The following is a 24,454-nucleotide window of genomic DNA, read 5'->3' as shown; positions in this document are numbered from 1 at the left end:
GATAATTAAGTTTACACTATTATTTGCTTCATTGACTTACTTTTCTGTTTTGAAGAATATTGCACAACCATCCACATGCTTTCTCTCCTGCTCAGACATGATTTTGGCACGTGACTTTGGAGAAAAAAATCCATCATATCCACGCTCCTTCAATGCTGGCAGAAAGAGTGTGAAGTATTGCTCTGTTTCCACTTCCTGAGAGAAAAGAAAAGTTTTTATCTACATGCAAGAAAAAAACACTGATTAAGACATAAAAATATTCAACATTATGAGTAAGCCATGAGGTTTAAACATGTACATAATGGGTATTACCTAATTATCTTGCCTTACTGATACCTTTTGAAACATGAAAAAACTACAAAGATGACATGATATTTTATCTTCAGCTAGTTATTAATGGAGGTAAAATTATATCCCCAGTCTCTAGAATTCTAATTTAGAGTCCATTTCAATATAGTTCACTTCCTCAATATGAAGAATTCAGGTGGTAGCAAATAGTAAGTTTTACTTATATATAAGGAGGTAATTTTTAAAACCACTTACCCTCTAGAACCATGATAGCAAAAAATTATAGATATCAACAAAACAATCTACTTTTATGGAGTTTTCAGTGACCTGAATACCAATAATACAATGGTATCCTTTAACTGAATAATTATTGATCCAATAAAATATTTTTTAAAAATCTTTCAAAATAACCCGGGCGTGGTAGCACATGCTTGTAATCCCCATGCTTGGGAGGCGGAGACTGGAGGATGGCGCAGGTTCAAAGCCAGCCGTGCTAGCTTAGGAGACCCTGTTTCCAAAAATAAAATAGGTCTGGGAGTGTAGCCCGGAGGTAGAAGGGCTTCCAGAAACCCCAGTACTACACACACAAAAAAAATCTTTCCAAATAAAATACTCAAATGTGAAATTAATGGTTTATGCATACTCATAACAGTATGATTTCATAAAGGCAAAAACCTATAAGCAACTAAATGCGCAACTAGGAAAAAAGCAAAATTAATATATACTCATATAATAAATTGTTTCTAAGAATTTTAGTAGACTTCCGGGAACATGGCGACTGAGAAAAGCAGTGTTTTACGAGACCTCCTAACAATCGATCTCTATTGCCACAAAATCAGCACTTTTCATAGCCAGAAAACACCATCAGCAGAGAAATAAAAACTGTAATACAAGGGACAGAGAAAAAGAAGACTAGAAGAACAACCAGAGACCAGAAACAAACAAACAAACCCACATTGCGGCAGAGGAGCTACGCCGGTGCCATCTTGCCTCATAGAACCAGGATCCAGAGAAAAAAGGGACTCAGAACGGAGATCAAAACCAGAAAAGAAATACACCAGCCTCATGGCCAAGGGCGCAACAGCAGAAGCACCATATTACCAGCAGCAGCATCGAGTTCACCATGCCCGCAACAGCTCCAGATCAGCACACTCAACAACCCACCATGTTGCAGAGAAGAAAGGTAAAGGAGCTGAAGTGAGCAGTATCGGATCACTTGGGTGTAATTCAGAACTTTTTTCAGCACAAAGAACATCTAAAACTCCTAGTTGCCAAGCTCATCACGTCGTCCAGGGACTCAGAACGAAGCTCAAAACCAAAAAAGAAATACGCCAGACTCACGCCTGCAGAGGGTGTGGCAGCAGCGCCATATTGCCTGAGGCGCAGAGTTTACCGCCACCACAACAGCACCAGATCAGCACACTCAATAACTGTAAGTGAAATTGCGACCCCTAATGGAGAAATCCCAGTACTGCACCTGTAGGAACTTGCGCAGCTTTGATAATCTCCCTGGGTCTGAGATTTTGCAGTCCAACCCAGTGAAGGAGTAGCTGTGGCAAGAGATACCACACCCTATTCACAGCTCCCTGTGGAAAAACACTCAGCCTGGCACCCCCATGGTCTCACACAGCCTCGATTAACTCCCTGGGTCTGAGACTTTACGCTACAACCCAGTAAAAGAATACTGGTGATAGAGATTACCACAGACTCGAGATCCAGAGCACCCTAAGTGAACTTGTAGTGACCTAGGGAAGAACCCAGAGAAGGCACAAACTTCTGATATCATGGGAAAGAGGAATAACAATGGAGCAATGAATGCCCACAACCCCACAACATCAGAACCTGATAAAACAGAAATTCAGAGATCTACAGAAGATCAAATCAGGAATATAACTGTAGAAATAATACAGGACCTTGGAAAATAATTTAGAGAGAGTTTAAAAGAAATAAAGAATGCAATCATTGAAGTAAAAGCATCAATTCAAACTATAAACAATCAATTAGACCACATGGAGAATAAAGCTTGCTCCTAGAAGACGATCACTCCAAAAACGAACGCATAGTTTATAATTTAGAAAAAAAAACCCGACAGCATGAATTTGACATTGAAGAAATATAGGCCCAAGCCGGGCATGGTGGCGCACATTTGTAATCACCTTGCTTGGGAGGCGGAGACAGGAGGATCATGCAGATTAGAAGCCATCCATGCTGGCTAAAGAGACAATATTTCCAAATAAAAAGTATAAAACTATGTCTGGGAGCGTAGCCCGGAGGTAGAAGGGCTTCCAGGAACCCCAGTACCACCAAGAAAGAAAGAAAAGAAAAGAAAAGGAAGAGAAATAAATAAATAAATATGGGCCCATATTAAGAGAGCTAACCTAAGAACAATTGGAATAGAGGAGAAAAAAGGAGGTAAAACTAAAGGGATCAATAATCTCTTCAAGGAAGCAATAGCAGAAAAATTTCCAAACATAGAGCAAGAGATTGAGATGCAGGTCCAGGAAACTTACAGAACTCCCTTTAGACAGGATCAGAGAAGAGGTTCCCCGCACCACATAATTGTCAAAATGACCAATGTGGAAGCCAAGCAGAGAATCTTAAATGCAACAAAAACAAAAGGCCAAGTGACATTCAGAGGCAAACGAATTAGAATCACTCCAAACTTACCAAACCAAATCATGAAAGCCAGGAGGGATTGGAGTAATATATTCCAAACTCTGAAAGAAAACAACTTCCAGCCAAAAATTTCCTACCCAGCAAAACTATCAAATTAGATGGGGAAATAAGAAGCTTCTATGACAAACAGAAACTGAAGGAATTTATGTCTTCAAAACCAGCGCTAGAGAAAATACTCAAGGAGATTAACTCCAAAGAATAGATAATACACACCAGAACCAGAGAAGCAAGATTTTCTATCCAGCAGACAACTAAACGAAGAATAAACAGTATCTCAAACAGAAATTAAATCTTAACATGTTAGGAATTAAAAATTATCTCTCAATAATCACACTGAATGTAAATGGTCTCAACTCCCCAATAAAAAGACAAATAAAAAATGGCGAAATGGATAAAAAACCAGAATCCATCCATCTGCTGCTTACAAGAAGAGCACTTTACAAGTAAAGATCTGGAACAAACTCAAGGTAAAGGGCTGGAGCTTGGTAATACTTGTTAACAGAACTCGAAGGCAAGCAGGAGTAGCAACTATGATATCAGATAAGTTAGACTTCAAATCCAAACTTATTAAAAGAGACAACGAAAGTCATATTTTATTGGTAAAAGAAATAATGCAGCAAGAGAAAATAACAATAATCAACATTTATGCCCTAAACACAGGTGCAGCTACTTTCATAAATCAAACTCTTTGTGACATGAAGTCATATATAAATCCCAATACAATAATACTGGGAGACTTCAACACACCTCTCACAACATTAGACCGATCCCCCAGACAAAAGGTCAGTAATGATTCCTCAGAACTAAAGAACACCATTAACCAAATGGACGTGTTAGACACATATAGAATATTTCACCCAACTACAGCAAAGTTTACATTTTTCTCAGCTGCTCATGGAACCTTCTCCAAAATCGATCATATCCTGGGACACAAAATAAGCACTAGCAAATTTAAAAAATATTACATACTTCCCTGTGTCATTTCTGACCATAATAGAATGAAACTAGAAATCAACTATAAGAAGACCCAGAGAAACAACATAAACATGTGGAGAATGAATACCACACTTCCGAATGAAGAATGGGTCAGAGAAGATGCAAGAGGTGAAATCAAGAAATTTCTAGAAACAAATGAAAATAAAGATACAACATATCAAAATGCCTATGACACTTTGAAGGCAGTATTAAGAGGAAAATTTATAGTACTGAGTGCTCACATAAGAAAAACAGAAAATCTTCAAAAAAAAAAAAAAAAAACCTCTAACGACATACCTAAAAGCCCTTGAAAAGCAGGAACAAATGAACGCCAAAGCCAGTTGAAGACAGAAAATTATTAAAATTAGAGCAGAAATTAATAAAATAGAGAATAAAAAAATACAGAAAATCAACAAAACCAAAAGCTGGTTTCTTTAAAAAATTAACAAGATAGATAAACCACTAGATAACCTAACTACAAAAAAGAGAGAATCAACCCAAATTATGAAGAGATGAAAAAGGAGACATTACTACTGACAGTATAGAAATGCAGAGGATTATCAGAAACTACTTTGAAAAACTATACTCCAACAAAATGGAAAATCTGGAGGAAACTGACATCTTCCAAGATAAATACAACCCTCTGAGTCAAGAAGATATAGAGCACTTAAACCAACCAATAACAATCAAAGAGACTTAAATAGCAATAAAGAGCTAACCATCAAAGAAAAGCCCAGGATCAGATGGTTTCCCAAGTGAATTCTATAAAACCTTTATAGAAGAGCTAACCCCAATACTCCTCAAATTATTTCGTGAAATATAAAAAACAGGAACTCTCCCAAATGCATTCTATGAAGCCAACATCACACTAATACCCAAACCGAATAAAGACAGTTCAAGGAAGAAAAACTACAGGCCTGTATTCTGATGAACTTAGATGAAAAACTATTAAACAAAATACTAGCAACATGTATTCAAAACCACATCAAGAAAATCATACACCATGACCAAGTAGGGTTCATCCCAGGGATGCAAGGCTGGTTCAACGTACAAAAATCAATCCATGTAATTCATCATATAAACAGAATCAAACACAAAAATCACATGATCATTTCAATAGATGCTGAAAAAGCATTTAATAAAATCCAGCATCCATTTATGATAAAAACACTGCAGAGAATTGGAATCGAAGAAACATATCTCAACATCATAAAGGCAATCTATAATAAGCCAACCGCCAATATATTAAATGGGGAAAAACTTCAAGATTCCCCCCTAAAAACAGAAATGAGACAAGGATGTCCATTATCACCACTTCTCTTCAATATAGTAGTAGAGACACTGGCCAGAGCAATAAGGCAAGAAAAGGAAATCAAAGGAGTACAAATAGGAAAAGAAGAACTCAAACTTTCACTATTTGCAGATAACATGATACAATATTTAGAAAAACGAACAAACTCAACCAAAAGGCTTATAGAATTGATCAACAAATTCAGCAAAATGTCTAGATACAAAATTAATCTTAAAGAATCAGAAGCTTTCCTGTACACCAACGATAAATCCACTGAAAAAGAAATTCAGAAAAAACTTCCACTAAGGATCTCTCACAAAAAAATAAAATACTTAGGAATAAACTTAACCAAGGAGGTAAAAATCTCTACAAAGAAAATTATAAAACATTCAAAAAAGAAATCGAAGAAGATCTTAGAAGATGGAAAGATCTTTCATGTTCATGGAAAGGCAGAATAAATATTAAAATGGCCATCGTCCCAAAAGTGACCTACAGATTCAATGCAATGTCCATTAAACTACCAAGACCATTCCTCAAAGACATAGAAAAAATTGGTGCTTAAATTTATTTGTAATAACAAAAAGCCCAGAATAGCCAAAGTAGTTCTCAGCAACAAAAACCATTCAGGAGGAATCACAATACCTGACTTTAAACTATACTACAAAGCCATTGTAATAAAAACAGCATGGTACTGGCAAAAAAACAGATTCATAAATCAATGGAGCAGAATAGAAGACCCAGAAACAAGTCCACACACTTTCAGCCAATTGATTTTTGACAAAGGGACCAAAAACATACACGGGTAAAAGGACAGCCTCTTCAACAAATGGTGTGGGCAAAACTGGTTAACCATATGCAGAAAATTGGAAATTGATCCCACTTTCTCACCCTGCACAAGAGTCAATTCAAGATGGATCAAAGACTTGGAAATTAAACCAGAGACCTTGAAGCTCCTTGAAGAGGGCATAGGTCCAACATTGCAACACATAGGCACAGATAAACACTTTCTCAACAATACTCCAAAGGTACAATAAATTAAAAGGCGAATTAGTACATGGGTTGGCATGAAACTGAAGAGCTTCTGTTCAGAAAAGGAAACTGTCAAGAACCTCAATTGAGAGCCAACAGAATGGGAGAAGATTTTTGCCACCTACACCACCGATAGAGGACTAATATCTAGAATATACAGAAACTCAAGAAACTCAACACTAAAAAAAACAAACCATCCAATAACAAAATGGGCAAGTGAACTAAATAGATACTTCATGAAAGAAGAAATTCAAATGGCCAATAAATGCATGAAGAAATGCTCAACATCACTGGCAATTAGAGAGATGCAAATCAAAACTACCCTGAGATTTTACCTAACTCCAACTAGAATGGCAATCATTCAAAACACAACAACAAATGCTGACAAGGATGTGGCGAAGTGGGAACTCTAAAACACTGTTGGTGGGATTGCAAATTAGTGAAAGCACTTTTGAAAACAGTATGGAGATTCCTTAGAAGAATGGGAACAAATCTACCATTTGACCCAGCAATACCACTTCTGGGTATCTACCCAAAAGAAAGAAAACGCAAGTACCAAACTAATGCATGTGTATCTATGTTCATAGCTGCACAATTCACCATAGCCAAACTATGGAACCATTCAAGATGTCCATGAACAGATGAATATATTACAAAACTGTGGGATATGTACACAATGGAATTCTACTCGGCCATTTCAAAAAACTCAATTACATCATTTTCAGGGAAATGGATGGAACTGGAGGACATTATGCTAAGTGAGATTAGTCAGTCACAAAAATAAGAAATCAGATGCTTTCCCTAATATATGAAAGCTAAGGAGAAATGGGTCATAGGAGGAACTCTAGATGAAAAAGGAAATCCTACACAGGAGTAAACAAGACAATCTAAAAGGGGAATGGAGGGGAGAAAAAGGAAATTCTCTAAAACACGAAATGTACTTAAACATATCGAAGTCAACCACTAAGCCAGGCAAGGGAAGGAGGGATGGGGATGGAATGGGGTGGAAATTGGGTAGGGGTTAAATCGGTGATATATGTACACACAAGGTTTTTTTTTAACCCCAATATGATGTATGAATATAATGCACCAATAAAAAAGAAGAAGAAAAAAATAAAAGAATTTTAGTAGCACTAAAACTAAAAGAAAATATACCAATAGTGTGATTTTAATTTTATTTAAAATATATTTGTAAATAAGTAAATAAAATGTGTAGAAGAAAAAACAGTTCAGAAGTTTTAATACAGTGACTATCTTGAGGGTAAGAGGAATAGGTGTTTTCCTCCAGCATATAATTTTTCAAAAATTTAAACTTTTCTAGAATTATTGTATAGTATTTTTATACCATAAACATTTTTCTTGGTTTAGCCTTCAAACTATACTTAGAAGGCTATGATACTGTTATTAACTACAAATGCTAAACCAAAGGAATAGACATTTAAGTAACAACAACCTAATTTACTTTCTCCTCCCAAAATTCTGTCAGTCTCAGTGTATATAAGAAAATTTAATTTTTAAAATACTTTTATTTATTTTCATTTCCCATGCAATATAAAAATAAATTATCAAGCTACTCTTTAGGAAAAAATACTTAAAAATAGCTGTACACTGTTGTACACACCTGTAATCCTAAATAATCAGGAGGCTACTCAGGAGGCTGAGGCAAGAGAATTAAAAATTCAAAGCTAGCCTGAGCAATCAACAAGACACTGTCTCAAAGTAAAACTTAAAAAGGGTTGGGGAGATAGGCAGAGTGGGGCATACCTTGTACTACCAAAGCTTGCAAGGTTGAAACAGAAGGATCACAGGTTAGAGGCCAGTCTCAGCAATTTAGCAAGACCCTATTTCAAAATTAAAAAGAAAAGGGGGTGTAGCGCAGAAGTAGAATGCACCTGAGTTCAAGCCTCAGTTCCCCCAGTTTGAGGGGGGACTAGGAATAGAGTTCAGTGGCAGAATGCTTGCTTGGCATGAGCAAGGCCCTGGATTCAGTCCCCAAAGTACTGAATAATATAAATATGTATAGTTATAAGTAATCATTTTTCTTCTCCAGATATGGTGAAAATGTGTGGCATAATACAAAAAAAACCTTGTATTTTAGATAACTGATATGTTAATCAGCTTAATTTTATTATTAAACAATGTAAATACACATATCCCACTATACCTCATAAATATACATATTTACTGTCAATTAAAAATCCTTAAGCTCTTCAACATGCATTCAATGTTGCTAAAAAATACTCAAATTTTTTTGGTTAGTCACTAGCTAAATGCTGAAAAGAAATCATAAAACATTTCATAAAAAGCCGGGCATGGTGGCACACGCTTACAATCCCAGCACTTGAGAGGCCGAGACAGGAGGATTGCACAGGTTCAAAGCCAGCCTCAGCTACTTAGTGAGGCTCTCAGCAACTTAGTGAGAGCCTGTTTTCAAATAAAGCATTAAATAAGTATGGGAGTATAGCCTGGAGGTAGAAAAGCCCCTCGGTTCTACCGCTAGTACCGTGGGGGGAAAATATTTCATAAAATGCATATTTCTTCCTTAGCTGATTATAATAAAATGATATTAAACAGATGCTTATGCTCTTCATCTCCAATTCAAGGCTATACATACTTATACTACTACTGCCACTATTATGGGCTCTTTAAGAGTCCCTTCATCAGTGGTTTATTTCTTGGAGATCTGCATCCTTAAGGGAGTCTTTAAGGAAAACAAAATGGATTTTAAAAATTATTTTCAATATTTCAAAAAGTCCAACAGATTTATTTCCAAAATAAAACTGAGTTGGGAGGAAAAAAGAAAAAAGGTTTTAAATGTCAAAATGGCTTATAAAGTAAGGCTAAAATGTATGACTTACAATATTTTAAAACGTTTATCTTAAAGGAAAAATTGGGTGAAACAATTTTTTCTGGACTCCAATTATAAGCTAAATTTATATTATAAAACAACTAGCCATCTTTTGCAGTTTTTTCTTTCAGCAATACCAATGATCTGTTCATGAGGTAAAATATTAATACTGATAACAGGTAAGACTATTTTAACTTCAAACCACAATAAATGAATACAAGTGCATTGCTGTACTCAGTCAGCAAAACAGTTTCAATGTGGAAATCTCTTAAAATGCCTATTTAAAATTTTTTTTAAAAAAGGAGAGAAGCCGGGCTTGGTGGCACAAGCTTGCAATCCCCGCACTTGGGAGGCAGAGACAGGAGAATCGCGCAGGTTCGAAGCCCGCTGCGCTGGCTTAAGAGACCCTGTTTCCAAATAAAAATATAAAATAGGTTTGGGAGTGTAGCCTGGAGGTAGAAGGGTTTCCAGGAACCCCAGTACCACCCAAAAAAAACACAGAGAGAGAAAATAATTCCTTTTGAGTTTTCTTTGAACATAGGTTATCTTCCAGAGGTAGAATCTTCTATTATTTTCATGTTCACTTTTAAATTAGAGACAATTTAATTCTATGGTATTACCTGAAGACTAATGATATCTGCGTCACAGTTAACAATTTCTTCCATAATTCCCTTTTTCCTGTATTCCCAGTTTAATGCCCAGGATGGGCAATAGCCATATAGCTGCCGGGTAGCATATTTATCACATAACACATTGTAACACATAACTGTGAATGATGCTAGGGAGTGGGAGGGGAAAAAAAACAAGACAAAATGAAGAAAATTAGGCAACCTTTTCTAAAGCAGTATCATGTGTATACACCAAATTTTGCAAAATGCTTAAAAGAGGAGTATGATTTTATTAAACTATATCTACTAAAACTTCATTGGAATCCATCATACCAAAGCTTAATATCCTAGAATTAGACTGGCTGTTTGTATTTGTTGAGAAAATTTATTTAGACTAAAAAAATTTTAATCAGGATGCTAATTTTTTTACATATAATTTACTTAGAAAAGTTGTAGAAATAAAAAAAGTTAAATGTTTTCATTCTAATTAATGGGCTCTAATTTCATTCTTTTATTACCAAAAATATTTATACTTAATATTTTAGGGTACTCTTGCTACTCCGAGCCAGAAAATTGTGGACTAATAAAATTTAGTTATCAGAGTATCCTTTTTGCCAATCAAATGTTCATTTCAGAGGTAAGATTCTAGTTCTTAAATGCATTTGAACTATAAAATAACTATAAGCCTACTAATAGTCTGAAAAAGATAAGTTTGTACCATTATTATTCAAAATTGTACTTTAAGACCCAGCAACATGCGTGAACCAGCTGGAAATTTACAAAAGCAGAATCTCTGGCCCCACAGATACTTAACAAAATCACCAGGATTTTATAGAAAAAGCCAGAAATTTTAATTGGAATAATTTATACAAAACTATATCAATGCTATGCCTGTAACTTTTAAATATATGTAAAAATTCATTACCTTGTTATTATCACTACTTTTTCATACTATGTTTCTATTTGGTACCTTTTACACTGCCTGGGCTTGATTCCTGTATAGTTTATAGTTGTTTGACTATAAAGCACTTTTGACCATCATTTATTAATATGTCTATCCCCTACATATCTAAAGTAAAAGGCTAGAATGTTGACATCTTTTGAAAGCAGAGTTTACTCAGAGAAGCACCTACATGCCCCCCAAAGAAATTCATATTATTTTTCAATAAGAAAAACCTCAAGAATATATTACACTGAGAATCCAGCAATTAATGAAAACATTTCTATTAGCTATGGAATATTAGGAAAGCATTTCTTCAAGATTATGTCTGCTCATGTTTAAAAGGAGATTACTATGAAAAAAAATAGAAAATGGTGTTTTATTATCAGAGTAGAGAAATTTAATTACAAACTAGGAAAGGCCAAGTATAAAATAAATGCACTTATTTCAAGGCTTTATAGAAAACCTTTGGTTTTCCTTTTACTTAGACCATCAATGTACATCCTGATAACAGTGCTATTCATGGTAAGATTGACACAGTGACTCTTGTAACAAGGCTGATGCTATGGTTTTAGAGTACATTGGTCTTAAAATTATCTTTGGAAGACTCAAAACTGCACTGTATATTTCTCAGTTATTAAAATGGAAACAGAACCATAAAAAGGTTACATTTACTACATTTCCCAACACTAAAACAAATGTTTTGCTCTGAATCCTCTTACTTATATTTTCTACATTATTACTGTTCTAGATATGCTCATTAGATTACTCAAAATTCAACTGTACCATATCTACAACTCCAGACTGATATATTTTGGTGTCAGTTCCATTAACTTTACCAGTCTACCTCTAGTTTAAAATTTTTCAGAAGAAAAATTATTACTCATTTTTCTTAAATTATCTAATAACTAATGTTTAGATGCCATCTGGAAAGCGATATTACAAGGGATAATTTAAAAATCAAGAGGTGCAACACTGAAAAATATAAGACATTGTACATAGGTACAACTTAATGTGGATTTTGTTTAAGTCTATCCATGAGTATTTTTTAACTCTCGGAAAACAGGTAAAATTAAGGCCTGTTAATTATAGAATACAAAGCTCAAATGGTACTTTAAGTATTTCTAAAAAGATGTCAAGGAAGAATGAGAAAAACTACCTGATGGCAGAATTTGGTCTCGTTCTTTTAATGTAATCCATGGCCTCGGAGGAAGCTGCTCTGGATGAACTGGGGGAAAAAACATAATTTCATGTGCATCAAATATGTCACTTACTTCAAAATGTCTTAACCAATTTTCTATTCATCTACAATGACCCACACCTGCCTTAAATATACTATAATAAAACTGGGCATAGTGGTATACTCCTTCCAGTATTGGGAGGCTGAGATAGGAGGATCGCAGGTTCAAGGCCTGTGTAGTAACTTAGTAAGATCCTATATAAAAATAACTTTTTTTTGGTGGTACTGGGGTTCCTGGAAGCCCTTCTACCTCCGGGCTACACTCCCAGACCTATTTTATACATTTTTTAAATTTGGAAACAGGGTCTCCTAAGCCAGTGAGGATGACTTCGAACCTGTGCAATCCTCCTGTCTCTGCCTTCCAAGCACAGGGATTACAACCATGCGCCACCAAGCCCGGCTTAAAAATAAATATTTTTAAAAATAAAAAAGAGCTAAGGAAGTAGCTCAGTGGTAGGACACATCTGGATTCAATCCCCAGTATCTATGTATGTCTCTGTCTCTGTCTCTCTCTCTCACACACACATACACACACACACTTTAATAAACTTAAAAACTAAAGAAAAGAACTATGAAGAGAACATAAAAATATCAAAAGGACATTAGAAAAATCATTAATGGTATTTTCATTTCCATGGTATTCATGAAAAGCATCTATTTAAAATCTTAAGTAAATTGTGTTCACTCATCTAGTCCTCTGCTGGGAAATCAAAGCTATGTGAAATTACAACATGCTGATGAATTAAAATATTCAAACATCATTAAAAAGTAAAAATATATAAAGTTATAATAAATGTATTGAAATTTCTAATGGGGCTTATACGTATTGTTATACTTTCCTTTTATAATGTCAATGCAAAGCAAGAGATAAGAACAGAAGTATAGAAAAAAAAGCACAGGTTAAACATTAATTGCTCAGATATGGTTGTCAATACCTCTGAAATAAAATGCTACCCAATTACCAGATGAAAAAAAAATTCACTAAGATTTAACTACCTCCTTTCCTCCTTCCTTTAAAAAATTTTTGCAACTACACAACAACATGATTCAAGTTTGCAGATTTGCCCATGGCATTAGTGGATGAGAAATGTATTCCTATTGGAGGAAGTGGAACAGTTTACTGGGGATTGAACCTAGGGGTATTCTACCTTCGAGTTACACTCTCAGCCCTTTTTATTTTTTATTCTGAGACAGGGTCTCACTAACTTGCTGAAAGTCTATGTTGCTGTGTTGTCCTGAATCCTCCTGTCCCATTCTTGTAATGTGGCATGTACCACAACACTCAGACAAATGGAGAGTGAGAGAGTGAGAGAGTGAGAGAGTGAGAGAGAGAGAGGGGGGGGGAGGGAGAGAGGGAGAGGGAGAGAGAGAGAGGGAGAGTGTGTGTGTGTGTGTGTGTGTTAGTTACTGGGGATTGAACCCAGGAGCATTCTAACTCTGAGCTACACACTCAGACACCTATTTTATTCTTTATTTTGAAACAAGTTCCAACTAGATTGCAGAGGGTCTTAATGAGGCTGGCTATGAGCCTGGAATCCTCCTGTCTCAGCCTCCCAAGTACTGGAATTACAAGTATGCACCACCAACCCTGGCTTAATGTATTTTCTTTAAAACAAAAAAGTTTCATCTTCATCCAGCTCTGAAAATTTTGATCCAAATAGCCCAGATCCTTAAAAGCAGCACTTTACTATTTTATTTATTTATTTATTTATTTAATTTACACGTGTGTGTGTGTGTGTGTGTGTGTGTGTGTGTGTGTGTGTGTGTGTGTTTTACTGGGGTTCCTGGAAACCCTTCTACCTCCGGGCTATACTCCCAGACCTATTTTTATACTTTTTTATTTGGAAACAGGGTCTCTTAAGCCAGCGAGGCTGGCTTCAAACCTGCGCGATTCTCCTGTCTCTACCTCCCAAGTGCAGGGATTACAATCATGCGCCACCACGCCTGGCTTGCACTTTACTATTTTAGTGCTCTAAAAGTCTATCAGTATACTACTGTTATAGCAACCATACAATCATACTTTTCAGAGCAGAATGAACATTACATATTCTACCTCTTTTTAGGAAAGAAAATTATGAGATAACAAATCATCTAGCTAATAAGACATATGCAATCACAGAAAGTAATCATGCCTAGTAAAAATGCCATGCTAGAATTATGGAAACTGTCTCAAAAATGGAAAGCCCAATATAGATAAAGAGAAAGCAATGACATTCTAACTGTTGGGATCCTTACTAGCAAAATCTACCTAAGATGGGGGAAAAATCAGACATCAAGAAGTTAAATAACGATAGTCAACATTTATGTTCCAAACATAGGCACAACCACTTTCATAAAACAAATTCTTTGCAATATAGTTACCAATACAATAATACTAGGAGACTTCAACACTCCTCTCACACCACTAGACCAACCTTCTAGACAAAAGAAAAGATGCCTCAGACGTAAAGAACACCATAAACCAAATGGACCTATTAGATAAAGAATATTCCACCCAAATATAGTTGAAATTTTTTCACCTGCTCAAGGAACCTTCTTCAAAATAGAACACATCCTGGTCTACAAAGCGAGCACTAGCAGATTAAAAAAATGTAAAAAACTGTAACAATCTACAAGGCAAGCACTAGCAAATTTAAAAAAAAGTAACAATCTCCTGTGTCTTTTCATACCACAATGAAATGAATCTAAAAATCAACTATAAGAAAACCCAAAGAAACCACATAAACACATGGAAACTGAACACCACACTGCTGAATGAGGAATGGAACACAGAAGTAGTAATGGGTGAAATTAGATAATTCCTAGTAAAAAAAGCAGAGACACAACATATCAAATCTCTGGGACACCTTGAAGGCAGTATTAAAAGGAAAATTCATAGCACTGAGTATTCACATAAGAAGAACAAATAAATAACCTAATGAAATACCACAAAGTCCTTGGAAAACATGAACAGCCTAACCCTAAAGCCAGTAGAAGACAGAAAATTACTAAAATCAGAGCAGAAATCAATGAAGTAGAGAATTAAAAATACAAAAAACACAAATAAAATAAAAATACAAATAAAAATGCAAAAATAAAATCAAAAGCTAGTTCCTTAAAAAAATAAACAAGATTGATAAACCACTAGCCAACCTAACCAAAAGAGAGAACCAATCCAAATTACTAAGAGATGAAAAAGAGGATAGCACAGAAATCCAAAGGATTATCAGATACTACTTTGAAAAACTATACTGCAACAAAATGAAAAATCTAGAAGAAATTGACAAATTTCTAGATACATACAAACTTTCTAAATTGAAATCAAGAAGATATAAAAAATTTAAATCAACCAATAGCAATCAAAGAGATTGATGCAGCAATAAAGAGCCTACCATCAAATAAAATCCAAGGACCAGATGGTTCCCTGGGTGAGTTTTATAAAAACTTTTACAAAGAGCTAATCCCAATACTCCTCAATCTATTTCATGAAATAGAAATAAGACTCTCCCAAATCCATTCTAAAAAGCCAATATCACATTAATACGAAAACCAAATAAAGACAACTCAAGGAAAGAAAAAAAGAAAACTACAGGCCTACATCATTGATAAACTTAGATCTAAAACTGCTAAACAAAATACTAGCAGTGCACATTCAAAAAGACATCAAGAAAATTATTCACCATGAACAAGTCAGGTTCATCCCAGGGATACAAGGCTGGATCAACATACAAAAAACAATCCACATAATTCATCACATAAACAAAATTAAAGAAAAAAATCACATGATCATTTCAATAGAAGATAAAAAAGTATTAGACAAAATCCATTCATGCTAAAATCACTGTAGAGAAATGGAATAGAGATAACATGCCTCAAAATAATATAGGGAATATACAGTAGGCCTATAGCCAACATCATAATAAATGAAAAAAAAAACTGTGAGAGTTCCTCCTAAAAACAGGAACAAGACAAAGATGTCCACTATCAGCACTCCTTTTTAATACTTTTTAATACAGTACTTTAGACTCTAGCCAGAGCAATAAAGGCAAGAGAAGGAAATCAAAGGAGTATAGATTGGAAAAGAACACTATCTGTTTGCAGATGACATGATATTAGAAGACTCAACAAACTCAACTAAAAGACTCATAGAACTGATCAACAAATTCAGCAGAGTCTGGATACAAAATCAACCTTAAAAAATCAGAAGCTTTACTGTATGTCAACCATAAATCCACTGAAAAAGAAATCCAGAAGACATATCCACTCCCGTATCCCCCACAAAATAAAAAACTTAGGAATAAACCTAATCAAGGGGATAAAAGACCTCTACAAAAATAAATTTATAAAACACTAAAAAAAGAAATCAAAGAAGACCTTAGAAGATGGAAAGACCTTACATGTTCTAGGATAGGCAAAATAAATATCATCAAAACAGTCATTGTAGCCAGGCATGGTGACGCATGCTTTTGAAAGCATTTGGGAAGCTGAGACCAGAGGATCGCAGTTTGAGGACAGCCTCAGCTACTACTTATTGAGGCCCTCTGCAACTCAGTGAGATCCTCTTTCAAAATAAAGAATAAAAAATAGGGCTGAGGGTGTAGTTTGGAAATTGAATGCCCCTGGGTTCCATTCCCAGTACTGCAAAAAAAAGAAAAAGAAAAAAATCATTCTTCCAAGTGATCGACAGATTCAATGCAATTCCCATTAAACTACCAAGGTCATTCCTTACAGACAGAAAAATCAGTCCTTAATTCATTTAAAACAACAACTAAAAAAACAGAATAGTCAAAGTAGTTCTCAGTAACAAGAACCATGTAGAAGGCATCACAATCCTTGACTTCAAAATATACTACAAAGCCATAGTAATGAAACAGCATGGCACAAAAACAGACACAAAGACAAATGGAGCAGACTAGAAGACTCATAAATAAATGCACACACTTACAGCCATTTGATTTTTGACAAAAGGGCCAAAAATACACATTGACAAAAAAGATAGCCTCAACAAATGGTGTTAATCCCCACTTTCTCACCCTGCACAAGAATCAATTCAAGATGGATCAAAGACCTGGAAATTAGACCAGAAACCCTGAAGTTACTTGAAGAGGGCATAGGCCCAACACTTCAACACATAGGCACAGAAAAAAAATTTCTCAACAAGACCGCAAAGGCATAAGTAATTAAAAGAAAGATGAATACACAGGAATGCATTAAGATAATGAGATTCTGTGCAAAGAAAACCATCAAGAACCTCAAAGAGAGCCAACAGAATGGGATAAAATTTTTGCCAACTATTCCTCCAATAAAAGACTAATATCTATAATATATATAACTCAAGAAACTCACTGCTAAGAAAACAAATAACCCAGTCAAAAAACAGGCAAGTGAACTAGACCCTTTACAAAAGAAATTCAAATGGCCAATAAATGTATAAAAAAATGGTCGACATCATTAACAATCAGAGATGCAAATCAAAACTACCCTGAGATTATACCTATCTAGAATGGCAATCATTCAAAACACAACAAATGCTGGCAAGCATATGGAGAAGTAGGAACTATAATACATTGTTGTTGGGAGTGCAAATTAGTGCAACCACTTTGAAAACTGTATGGAGGCCAGGCGTGGTGGTACACGCTTGTAATCCCCGCGATTGGGAGGCAGAGACAGGAGGATCACGCTGGTTCAGAGCCAGCCTCGCTGGCTTAAGAGACCCTGTTTCCAAATTAAAAAATATAAAAATAGGTCTGGGAGTGTAGCCCAGAGGTAGAAGGGCTTCCAGGAACCCCAATACCACGAAAAAAAAGAAAAAAGAAAAAAAAGAAAACTGTATGAAAGATCCTCAGAAGAATGGGAATGAACCTACCATATGACCCAGCAATACCACTAATAGGTATCTACCTAAAAGAATGGAAACCAAACTACCAGACTAATGAATGCATATCTATGTTTATAGTTGCACAATTCATAATGGCAAAACTCTGAAACCAGCTGAGATGTCCATCAACAGATGAATGGATTACAAAATTATGGGATATATACACAACAGAATTTTACTCAGCCATAAAGAATAAAGTAATTATGTTATTTTCAGGGAAATGGATGAACTGGAGAACATTATGCTAAAGTGAGATTAGCCAGTCACAAAAAGTAAAAAGTTAGATGTTCTCCCTACCATGCAAATGCTAGAAAATAAAAATAGGACATAGAAGGAACTCTATACAAAGGAAAAAACTTTGAAGAGTAAAGAAGGCAACCTAAATGAGGGAGGTGGGATGGAGAAAGAGGAAAGCACCCTAATGTGTATGATATATATTTACAAACATATCAAAGTCAATCACTTACATATTCACAAACATATCAAAGTCAATCACTAAGCCAAACTCAAGGAGGGAGGGGGATAGGGTGGGAATTGGAGAAGAGTTAAAAGTATGATGTGTGCATGTATGCCTCTACCATTCATTACCTCAAAATGATGTATAATTAACAATGCACAAATAAATTTTTAAAAAAGAAAAAATTAATATCAAGATTTTGGTGTTTCCCAATTTTAACACAACATAATATATCACTATGAATAAACTGCAAAGTACTCACCAACAGTATCCAAAGAGCCAAAAATATATGAAATCATACTCAATCTCACTAATCAGGGAAATTAAGATGAGGTAGCATATGTTTTACCCAAGTTGACATAAAACCTTTCAGTTTAATACTATTCAGGGTATGTGATGGTAATAAGAACTACCTACTTGCACATTCAGCTGGTAGGAAGATAAATCTGGACAACAAATTGGCATCATCTTATAAAACTTTTTTTTTTTTGGCAATACTGGGGGTTGAACCCAGGGGCATTCTACCTCTGAGCTAAATCCCCAGCCTTATATTTTATTCTTTATTTTGAAACAGGGTCTCACTAAATTGCAGAGGGCCTAAGTAACTGAGGCCAGCTACAAACCTGCTCAGCCTCCTAAGTACTCAAGATTACAAGCTTGCAATACTATACCCAGTTTCATCTTGTAAAACTTAAAACATCCATGTTCCTCCCTATCAAGCAGCAATTCTACTTCCTAGGATTCACCATATCTACTTATAGCAGCATTCAAAATGATACTCGGCATGCTATGCTTTATAATAGCAAACGGTAAGGCAAATGTGCTGTGGTTTAGAAAAAAATATATATGTTTTAAAGTAGAGAGATATACAAGAAATACTGGTGAGTGAAAAGTAGAAAGCATGTACGAATTAAATGTGACATAATTTATTAGGATTTAAACCCTATGCACTAAAATTAAAAGTACAAAATTTTTTCCTGATATAATTTTTGTATGTAAATGCTTAGCCAGAAATTATGAGAAAATAAACTTAAAATGTGATCACCTACACGGGGGAACTGAAAATAAAAGTAGTAAAAAAAATTCATCTTTAACAGGAATTTAAACATATTTTACGAGGATTATACATCCATATTAGACATATTTGAAAATCAATCTTTTAAAAATGAAACGCATAGTCAATGTAATGACAAAATAAAGACATATTGGCTCCTATCACATAAATAAATCTACTGGAGACCCAGTGAGCCAAAAGCAACATCCCCAGCAAAACCCAAGAAAAACACCTCATTCCACATGTCATACTGGTTGTCAGCAGTGGGCCTCATCTGCCCACAGTAAGAATATCAATTGAGTCTGGCTGAGACAACAGAACTTAGAATGTTAAGCCTAAATAGGGCAATTATCTGTTAAAACTGAAGATTTACAAAGATCAAGAGTCTCCTAACAAGTAATTATTTCTTGTAATTACAAATTTTCTTGAAACAATTTAAAAAGTAGAAAATCTCAGTAAAGAAAGATAATTTATTTTAAAAGGGATAGGAATGGTGAAATGCCAAATAGAAATTACTAAACTAAAAAATAAAATGTTAAGACATATTAGAAGGGCGTAATTACAGAGACAACAAAAAATAAAGCCAATGATTTTGAGACTAAGTCAATAAATTTAATTTAAACAAAAAGAAAGTAAACTAAAAGAAATGAATAGAGCCTGAAGAACTTATGGAACTATAACAAAAGATCTAAATTCATATCATTGAGAATTCTAAAAGGAAGGAAGAGAGATTATGGGGCTTAAAAAATGAGATAATAGATGAAAATTTCCAAATTTATGTAAAAGACACAAACCTGCAAATGCAAGACGGTGAGCAAACTATATATAAACTTTAAGAAATCCACACCAGCTCTTTCCACCATCTTGGAGCCTGTGGAGATCTGCTGGAAACAGGACATTTAAAAGGCAATTATGTCTATAATGATTGAGGTGCAAGACCATTTTTGCTGGCCATATAAAAAGGGTCTCTGAAATGAGCACACGGTTCTTTTCGATTAAATTGAAGATGTTTATGCCTGAGATAAAAATGAATTCTACTTAGGCATGAGGCATGCTTATGTGACAAAGAAGGAAAACACACACACACACACACACACACACACACACACACACACACACACACACACACAGATTCCTGGTGGCAAACCAACCAAAACCAGAGTAATCTAGGGAAAAGCAACTTGTGCCCATGGAGACAGTGGCATGATTCAGGCCAAATTCTGAACAATCTTCTTGCTAAAGCCCTTTGGAGAATCCATGTGATGCTCTACCTCTCAAGCATTTAATAAGAAGTAAACAAATAAAAGTGGATATGTGCTCTTGTGAAAAGTAAAAAGAAACCCACACCAAGATACACTATAAATAAACTTTAAAAACTAAAACAAGAACTTTAGAAATATCAGAGGGAAATTAAATATTACCTATAGGGCAACATCAATTAGGGTGACACTGGAATCTTGAGGAAGTAGTACAACATATTTCAAAGTTTGAAAGAACAGAACTATAAACTACAAATTCTGCAGGGAAATAAAGATGTTAACAGAGAAGAAAAAATTAAGATGTGGTCACTAATAGACCTTTTAAAAAATGACTTAGGGCCAGGCGTGGTGGTGCACACTTGTAATCCCCGCACTTGGGAGGCAGAGACAGGAGGATGACGCAGGTTCAAAGACAGCCATCCTGGCTTAAGAGACCCTGTTTCCAAATAAAATTTAAAAAGTATAAAATGGAAGTGTAGCCCGGAGGTAGAAGGATATCCAGGAACCCCAGTACCACTAAAAACAAACAAACAAACAAAAAGGCTTAGGGAAGCCCTCTCAACAGAAAGAAAAACAGAATAGAAAAAATGAAACCTCAAAAAGTTAACAACAGAGCCGGGCGTGGTGGCGCACGCTTGTAATCCCCACGCTTGGGAGGCTGAGACAGGAAGATCGCACGGGTTGAAGCCAGCCTCAGCTACTTAGTGAGGCTTTCAGCAACTTAGTGAGACCCTGTTTCCAAATGAAATATAAAAAAGGTCTGGGAGTATAGCCCGGAGGTAGAAAGCTTCTGGGTTCCACCCCCAGTACCACCCAAAAAAAAAAAAAAAAAAAAAGTTAACAAGGAATGAGTAATATCATATAATAGATAATCCCTTTCCATCAATTATATCAGTATATTTAATAGCTGAAGCAAAAATTAAAACAGTAACTATTGTGGTGCTTAGTGTAGACACCTAGTATTTACTAAAAATACAAACTAAAAGGCACAATGGAATTTAGAGCGAATAAAAAATATGACAACTATGTGCTGACTACAAAACAAAAATTCAAATGACAACAAAGTTGAAAATATGACAATGGAAAAAGATGTACCATAATAATGTTAATTTAAAAAAACAAAAATGAGTATATCAGATAAATTAATTTCAGAGCAAAGAAATATACTGGGAACATAATGATAAAATGATCAACACAAGCTGGGAGTGACGGTGCATGCCTGTAATCCCAGTACTTGGGAGACTGAGAAAAGAAAATTGAAGGTTCAAGGACAGCCTCTGCATGTAGTGAGACTCTTAACAACTTAGTGAACTCCGGTCAATAAATAAATAAATAAATAAATAAATAAGGGTTAGGGTAAAGCCTGTTGGTAGAAAACCCCTAGGATTAATCCCCAGTATAAAACACACATTTATTCATATTCTCTTTTTCTCCCTCTCTACTAAAATTGAAACATTCCTAATATGTATGTATCAATCAACATAGCTTCAAAATAACTGCAACAAAATCTAACAAAACGAAAAAGAAATAAATTCATAATCATAGTTGGGGATTTAAAACCCCAATATAACCATCTGATAGGACAGCTAGGTAGACTATCAGAAAAGATAAACAAGTACTGAACACTATCACAAAGATAATCTAATTTATGTTAATAGATTAATCCACCCCAAAATTAAAGAGTATGCATGTTTTTTAAGAGCTTATGGAACAGTCACCAAGACAGACAATATCCTAGGATCATATCCTGGGATCATGATACAAGCTTGAACTAATTTAAAAAACAAATAATTCAGAATATGTTTTCCAATGATTCCAAACAGAAATAAAAGAAGAAATTAATAAAAAAACAGAAAAATTTTCTAAAACTTATAAATTTATAAATATACTTTCAAATAATCCATCAAAGAAGTCTCAAGAAAATTAATATAGTGAACTGAATGAAACTATAATAAATTTATGGAATATTGCTAAGAAAATGCTGACAGAAATATTTATAGTTCTACATATTTGTATTAAAAAGAAGACCTAGGCATGATGGTCTTCTTCTGTAATCCATGCTTGCCAGGCTGACACAGAAGGACTGCAGGTTTGAGGCAAACCTCAGCAATTTAGTGGGACCAACAAGAAACTTAGCAAGACCCTGTTTCAAAATAAAAGATTGAAAGGTTTGGGGGTGTAACTCAGAGGTAGAATGCCCATAGGTTCAATCCCTAGTACCAAAAGGAAAGGAAAGGAAAAGATCCCAAGTCACTCATCTAAATTTTTACCTAAAACTAGAAAAAGAACAAAATAAATCCTAAACAAGCAAAGATACAGAAAGAATAAGATCCAGAAAAAACTAAATTAAAAAAGGAAGGAAGGAAGGAAGGAAGGAAGGAAGGAAGGAAGGAAGGAAGGAAGGAAGGAAGGAAGGAGCAAGACTGTGCAGTACTGTTAATGCCAGTATTTAGAAGGCTCAGACAGGAGGACCACTGTAGATGATAGCACATGGCAATTTAGAGACACTGTTTCAAAAATAACAAATAAGATAGGGCTAGCTAAAGCTCAGAGGTAGAATGCCTCTAAGAAGGATGAGGGAGGGAGGAAATTTGAAGCAAAAGAGAACTTAGTATCAAAGTAAATTTTTTAAAAAAAGAATATCACAATGACAGAAAGTTTAACCAGGAATATGAACCATGAGACTATACTCTTAGCATATGTTAACTAAAAAGCTGAAAGAACAATAAGAAAAACAATTTACAATCAAAATATGAGATGTGTAAACATAACTACCAGTAATAAAAACAAAATGTGTATGTGTAGATACATACACACACACACACACACACACACACCCATTCAAATAATTCAATTAGCAAACTTAGACCAGTATATAAACTCTGCACCAAACAGTTATATATAGAAGACATTTTCTTTTCAGGTACATGATTAACATTTATAAAAATTAATAATATGCTGGATAATAATAGCTTTGAAATTTAAATGAGTCACAGTAGGTTGGTTGTGTTTTTTTTTAAGGGGGTACTGGGGACTGAACCCAAAGACATTCTTCCTTCAAGCTATACCCCAGCCCTGATTTTATTTATTTGGAAACAGAAACTCACTTGCTGAGAGCTTCACTAAATTGCCAAGGCCAGCTTTGAAACTGCTTTCCTCCTGTCTCAGCCTCTCAAGTACTGAGATTACAAGTGTGTGTTACCACACTTGGCTCTCAAAGTATTCTGACACAGTCAAACTAAGCTAGAAATCTTTGACAAAGAAAAGTAGAACTTCCCTGAAGATAAAAAGTATACTTCTAAATAATGACTAATAGATCAAAGAAGAAATGAGAATTATTAGAAAATATGCTAAACTGAATAATAATGAAAATAACACAAATTTAAACTCATAGGTGAAGTTAAAAGCCATGTTTTAAGAGTTATAAGTGAAATGTATTGGAGAAAAATGAGATTAGAAAATCAATGATCTAGGTTTCATGTTAAGTAGTGAAAGAATAGCAAATACAACCTAAAGAAACCAAAAATGAATAAAAATGATGCTGAAAACGAACATAATGAATAATAATAATTAAGTAAAAAATTGGCCACACAAACACATGCACTCTTTTTTTTTTCCTTTTTCTTAGATGTGATACTGAGGAGTCAACCCAGGGCATTCTAACCTCTGAGCTGTACCCCCAGCTCTAATTTTATTTTGAAACAGGGTCTCACTAAATTGCAGAGAGCCTAAATTGCTGAAGCTGGCCATGAAACTGCAATCCTCTGTCTTAGCCACCCAAGTACTGGGATTACAGGCATGTACCACCACACCCAGCTCTTTTTCCAAAGAAAATACTGGTAAATACCTGGAAGGAAGACTTTCTATGAAGTAAATAGAAACATTATAAATAGCATTTCAAGTGAAAAAGATATCATTATATATTTTTCAAC

The 24,454-nt window shown here is 34.9% G+C and overlaps 1 protein-coding gene across 2 annotated transcripts in view; it reads right to left on the bottom strand.

The window, feature by feature from the left end:
* The window catches only part of CNOT6L (CCR4-NOT transcription complex subunit 6 like), a gene marked incomplete at its 3' end in the record, with an annotated part of 104,146 nt that overhangs the window by 22,477 nt on the left and 57,215 nt on the right, over positions 1-24,454 (bottom strand). The window contains exons 6-8 of one of the 2 annotated variants that reach the window (XM_080697952.1): positions 11,815-11,883; positions 9,728-9,885; positions 41-195 (exon numbers count right to left, since the gene is read on the bottom strand). In XM_080697952.1, the coding sequence (XP_080554078.1) occupies positions 41-195; positions 9,728-9,885; positions 11,815-11,883 (382 nt within the window). Of the gene's footprint in view, positions 1-40; positions 220-9,727; positions 9,886-11,814; positions 11,884-24,454 lie in introns of both variants that reach the window. The other variant, XM_080697953.1, reaches the window with a different exon arrangement.

The sequence above is a fragment of the Muscardinus avellanarius genome, assembly GCF_963383645.1.
Source record: "Muscardinus avellanarius genome assembly, chromosome: 6".
Classification (NCBI taxonomy): Eukaryota; Metazoa; Chordata; class Mammalia; order Rodentia; family Gliridae; genus Muscardinus; species Muscardinus avellanarius.
This window is presented reverse-complemented; position numbering and strand designations above follow the sequence as displayed.